At 35.5% G+C, this 6,000-nt stretch overlaps 1 protein-coding gene across 1 annotated transcript; it reads right to left on the bottom strand.

Moving 5' to 3' along the window:
• Positions 1 to 1,199: 1,199 nt before the first annotated feature.
• Positions 1,200 to 5,331, bottom strand: LOC140826664 (ATP synthase subunit delta', mitochondrial-like). The gene is made up of 2 exons (XM_073189158.1): positions 5,004 to 5,331; positions 1,200 to 2,274 (listed from the first exon to the last, which is right to left on the bottom strand). Exons 1-2 carry the CDS (start codon positions 5,328 to 5,330, stop codon positions 1,930 to 1,932), a joined length of 672 nt encoding a protein of 223 aa, XP_073045259.1. The 5' UTR covers position 5,331; the 3' UTR covers positions 1,200 to 1,929.
• Positions 5,332 to 6,000: the final 669 nt, after the last annotated feature.

The following is a 6,000-nucleotide window of genomic DNA, read 5'->3' as shown; positions in this document are numbered from 1 at the left end:
CAGCTCGTGATATTCCAACACACACACACACACACTATTACGTGAAAAAAAGTGAGTGGCCCCTAAATAATTACCAATTTACTCGAAAACGGCTCGTAGAAATTAATTTCGGGGGGGTCCATATATATATATTGTTATAAAAATTTTATGACCATATTTTTTAAAATAAAATTACACTATGTTTGTTTACTAGTTTTTTTTTTATTTCAGAAAATATAAAAAAAGGCGAAAACTTGATAAAGTAAATGAAGAATCACGAAATCTAATCTCTAACAAGCCTCTTTCGAACTTTCCCTTGTATTTCTTGCAATGACACTATTTTTCCAAAAGCATCCCCTAAAGTGTCGATGAGACGCGTTAACTCGTAAAGCCGAATAGATTTGAGTTTTTTATGGTCCATCATCGAAGCACAATTTCAGGGCACTCGGCCGGTTTGGTTGTCAACCAGAAAAATAACGAATCGATCAAATCGTAATTAATGAATTTGCTGGAATCGGAACACTTATACAACAATATTCACTCTCGATTTGTTTTATTCATTTATGAAAACCAATTAATAAAAATCCACGGAAATAACAAAAATTGATTACTTATAATTGCTGAAATTTATGTTGTTGCGAGGTGTCGTGTTTTGTAGGTCGCCAATGAAATATAGAGGCCGCACTCCGCACCCTAGTTTTTAAAAATGCCGTGTTTGTTTTGCAAGAAACAAATTAATTAAATGCGCGATTTCATTTTTTTTTTAAAATTGGCTTGACAAGCCTCGTGACTAATTTAATACTTTAATGCATGTATAGTTATTTTTACAATTAATTTAATTTATATTTAAATAAGAAAAATATTATCATAATTGTAAAAACTAATTACATGAGAAAATGATCAAATAAAAAACAAACAAACAAACAAATCAGACCAAGATACCTACCATTTGTCTGATTCTTACTAATAGTTGTATACATCACGCGCAATAATATAGTATTTAGGGCGTAATTTAAAAAAAATGGAGAAGAAACAGAAATGATGAAAATAACGAAATAAATTATAATTTCATTATTCTTTTATTGCATTCAATGGCATTTGTATCCAATAATAAGAGAATTCTGTATGGAATATGTGGAAAAAAGGGAGTTGTTTTTTTTGTTAGATCAAATATATAAGGCATAATAATTCACGCCAAAATCTCTCAAGAATTCAAAAAACCAGATGATTTATGAAAGCTCAGTATAACTGGCCAGTTAAAACTTACAAGAAATCATGCATGAAATTCAATATCTTCCACATTTACCGAACGACTAGTCTCGGTTTCTAGAATAAATTCCTACATCAGATCAAACTTGTCAAATCTCTTAAAAAGGGGGTGAAACCGATGCAGTAAATGCTCTAAAACAACAAAAACTGCCTTCTGCCGACAAGATGAGATCCTGGGCATTATCTTCACTTCATTTCAATGGGTAAGATCTTGTCACACATACAATTTTTTTTTAAAAAAGTGAGTCCTATATATGCATAGGCAAATCTTGTTCATCCATCCTATCATGGGGGTAATGCCCACATGGGTAGGATGAAATAAACCGACAAGTAAAGCGTCAAGAAACCTAGCCTAGGGGTACCAAAACCTAAGAAATCCCTTTGAGCCATGTCAGCGAGCACATTAAAATCATTGGTTCGAGAACGAATGAGAAATAAGGATTAGCAAAAGAGTACCAAATGAAGCATACCTCGGAGAAAATAAACTTGTAGAAGCAGGTAACTGTCAAGTTCTCTCTTAATATAGCCTGCTAGAATTGCAGAGAGGCAAGCGGCATGAGCTACCACATAGTCTGTTCAACGACAAATTAAATTTCATCCATAACCCGGCTACTTCCTGTTCGGCATCCCTGTTCATGATATTATTTTCACTAGTAATCAATTCTTGAAAAATTATATTTGCTATTCAGAGAGAGCAGAACGTAAAGCAGTTAGCACATCGATGCCAACTCGGGCTTCAGCAGTTTCCATATCAGTTGAAGCTGAGTTGAGTTTCTTATTAAATTCTTCAAGTCTCTTTAGAACACAAGAGGGGTCAATTTGCTCTATTGGCACAGCCTCAATTGCAATTATATCAGTGATAGAATTTGAATGAACAAAGGCAAAGCCGCTGCTGATGAAGTATTTAGTCATTTTGTGCTCCTCGTGTACGGAGAGTAAGCCGGGTTTTAGTTCAGATATTGACGATATGTGTCCCGGGAGGATTCCCATCTGCCCTGACGTGGCAGGTACAGTGACCATGTCCACCTATAGTGATAGAAGCATAAAGAATATCAGGTAGTAAACATAAGACTCCGCAAATTTATGAGAAGAAAAAATGGCCAATCCAAGTAACAGAAGCCGGAATAAGCATGGCTAAGGCAGACATAACCTTCACGACATGAATAAACCTCAAGCCTGTTCATCATTAGTCATATGACAGATGAAACTAACGGCTGCCTCAGATTTCTATCTTGCAAAAAATTTTACATGACCTTGGTCAAACATTTTTTAACATATGACATTATGACCCACTATTATTTTTCCCCAAATTAACCTTCGAACATCTAATAAAAACAAAGATTAAGCAAACGAAGGCTATATATCAAAATCCTCATCCAATGGAGGTTAAACTTTCATCTAGTAGGAGATGTCTGATCATCCACCTATAAGATAAAAAAGATTCTGAAATTTTGTATGTAAACTTTCTAAAATTGCAAGTTTTCACTACTCCCTCTCGTTCCATCTCGAATTCCTGGATCCACACTTGATAGGAAAAGCAACAAATCAATTAGATAAAGAGCGTGTGAATATTTTCAGCTTATTTGCTTCCTTATGGCAACAATGTAAACTTTCAAAAATTACAAGTTTTGAGCCCCTCAAATTCATCAAGTTGCCCCATATCATTCCCTCTCTTTCCATCTCGAATCCCTGGGTCCACACTTGATCAGAACAGCAAAAAATCACTTGTAAAAGAGTGCGTGAGTATTTTCAGCTTATTTGCTTCATTATGGCAAAAGAAACTGTCATAATACAGCAGTAATCACGGTGTTTTTGAAAAAACCATAGGCTGACAAATGATCCATAATGAATAAATATTGGAGCGATTAATTTGTTTAGTATGATTGGAAGCCATAAAGTAGGATTAAAAAACAAGGGTGGACTTAATATTTTATGGCCTTCAAAAGCGTATAAATTAATTTAAATACACGGGCTCATCTCATAAATCCCCACATTAACGGGAGTTTAAATTCCCCCTAAGCAATTTTATCCACGTCGTATTAAGAAAAACTTTTACATGGACCAAACCAAATTTCATTTGCCCAGACCATTGGTCTTTAAGGCCCCACTTTTAGTTCTCCGTGGCTCATGGGAAGGCAATGACGATAACCGAAAGGAAGGGGTCCCTGTATATGCTCCATAAACACCCAGCCCCCTCCTAGGTGATGGGCACAAGAAAGTTTCATCCATTTATGACATTCTGAATAATGAGGGGAGCTATTCCTATTTCTATTGAGACATGCTATTCACAAGTAATGTGGGTTAAGAAATACCGCAAGGTTTGAGAAGAGCGGCATACTAGTTCAATGTAAGATTTTTCTACCATCTATAGGCCAGATTGGACTATAGGTGAAAACGAAACTAATCAAGTAAAGTACCACAACTAATTTTCATCATTGAGTTCAAGCTCAAGATTTTTTATCCTATTTGAGACTCAAAAAAACATATTAAGTTGAGATATCGGTATGATAAACTAAAGTTAAAATTCAAGATAAAATTTGGGTGGTCCGAATAAACCATCGAACTATATCAAGAAAGAACTATATCAAGAAAATATCTGATCTCGTGATCATATTTAATTTTATAAATTTTTATAAAAGATGATTAAGTATATCAAATTTTACAAGTGACGATCAGATTGTCAACAGAGACAAAATATAGAGCCCTAGCAACTACTACTAATGAAGTTCTATGGCTCACTCAATTACTCAAGGATTTGCAAATCACTGTTTCCATATCTACCACCATTTTTTGTGACAACCAGTCAACCATCCATTTGGCTACTGATCCTATATTTTCATGAACACACCAAACACAGAGAGTTCGACTGTCATTTTATACGAGGAAAACTCAAATATGGTTCAATTAAACTCTTGCCCATTCGTTCAAACTTGCAGCTTGCCGACATGTTCAAGAAGCCGCTTCCACTTTCAACGCTATCGCATTTGATGTCCAAGTTGTCTGCAAAGAACATTTACCTTCCACCTCGAAGGGGGGATATTAGAGTTAATAGTTCAGTGGTTAGATATTAAACTTTAGTCGGTTTATCAGTTGGATAGTTAGTTGGCATACTTGTGTATAAATAACAGATGTGCAAATGAATTCAGAACTCTCTTTCTTTGAATAATTAAATCAGTCTCTTCAGTTCAATTTCATCTCTGAAATATCAAATTCGAATTAAATCAAATTTGAGCCGATCGGAAGCTTCGTTAGGAACTAATCTGAACTTTAGAAAGCCATCTTTCTGGCATTGCATCAAACATTGGCCATAAAGCTGTAACAAAATCCAAATACAAACATAATCTACAGAAAGAAATAAACATATGACTGGTGGGACATCAAACAGGTAATCTAAACTTCTGAATAATATTGTCTATATTCCCCTGACAATCCTCATCAATCTTGCCAATATTAAAGAATGGTGCAACATGAAGAGCTAGCTAAAACAAGACAGCAACGATTAAAAAATAAAAATAAGTATTCCAAATACAACTAAAGCGAGGAAGGCGCGAAATTAAATCAATCAATGACAGAAGACAGCACAAGACTAAGAAAGAACTGGGTCTCTGGAACAGAAAAATCACTTAAAATGGCGAATCAACAACGTATCGACCAAAATCAAGGTGGTATCACAGTCGCAGCACAGAATAATTATAAATATAATCGACACAAAATGCCAAATAGCGGTAACGGTTTCGATTGTGGATGACATAAACCTGTTTATTGGTGAAGAGAGAAGAGTAGGGAGAGAACAAGTTGACAGTGAGCTTCGAAGGGATGGCGTCGAGAGAAGGGGCATTCGGGCGAGGGTGCATGAAGGACAATGGAGTCTTGGGTGGGTCCATGTTGGGCATTATTCGCCTCCAGGCCGCCACGAACAGCTCGTCCGAAGAAGCCTCCGTGGAGAGAGGCCGGTGGTGATAGAGTCCGGTGATGGCACGGCGGAGCATGGCTGATTTCGTGAATGGATCGCTCGGTTTGCAAGTCGGAATGGGGAAATGTTGGAGATTTGAGTGGGGAGGAGATGGCCAGTACTCTGGCATCGCAATTTGCACCTAGTAATTGATTTAAATTTAATGTTTTACAGAGAACAAGGCCCAGGCCCATTACTGGGTCTTTTATTTCATGGGCCACTCGCCTAGGCCTGCTCTCACTGCTCTGTTTATTTTATGAGTATATTTCAGCGAATAAATTAGGAACTTAATAATATAATACAGATAATAAAATATATTTCAAAATTAATATCAGTTTCTAAAAAATATACTGGAAAATAATCAAAATGTTATCAAAGTTTACCTATTTTGTGTTTTGACCATGTTAGTAGCTAAATTTGTATTTTGGCCTTTTAAGTTATATCGAGTTTTGGTTTTTGGTCCATTTTTTCCAGAGTAAAACCATGACACTGAAAATACTGATGTGATACTTAGAAATGATAACATATCATGTGTCACTTCAGCATTCCTATAAGAAAACCAAACGCAACCCAACATACACGACAAAACAATTAAATTTGAATACTCACATGACCAAAACACAAAATAAATCAACTTGAAATACCATTTTGACTATATCCCAAAAATATACTGCCATTTACACCATAAACATGGAACAGTGTCGAAAGTCCTATTATTTATTATTATTATTATTTTTTTTTTTGAAATGAAATATAATAACATTAATTCGGGATATCCCGAGATAAAATGTTTACAAGCC

Source organism: Primulina eburnea, chromosome 3, assembly GCF_022965805.1.
Source record: "Primulina eburnea isolate SZY01 chromosome 3, ASM2296580v1, whole genome shotgun sequence".
Taxonomy (NCBI): Eukaryota; Viridiplantae; Streptophyta; class Magnoliopsida; order Lamiales; family Gesneriaceae; genus Primulina; species Primulina eburnea.
This window is presented reverse-complemented; position numbering and strand designations above follow the sequence as displayed.

Excerpts from the sequence above, each read along its gene's own strand:
- LOC140826664 (XM_073189158.1), bottom strand. The coding sequence starts at position 5,330 with ATGCCAGAGTACTGGCCATCTCCTCCCCACTCAAATCTCCAACATTTC. Across the intron at positions 2,275-5,003 it reads CTCTCTTCACCAATAAACAG|GTGGACATGGTCACTGTACC; the intron begins GTTTATGTCATC and ends CTATCACTATAG.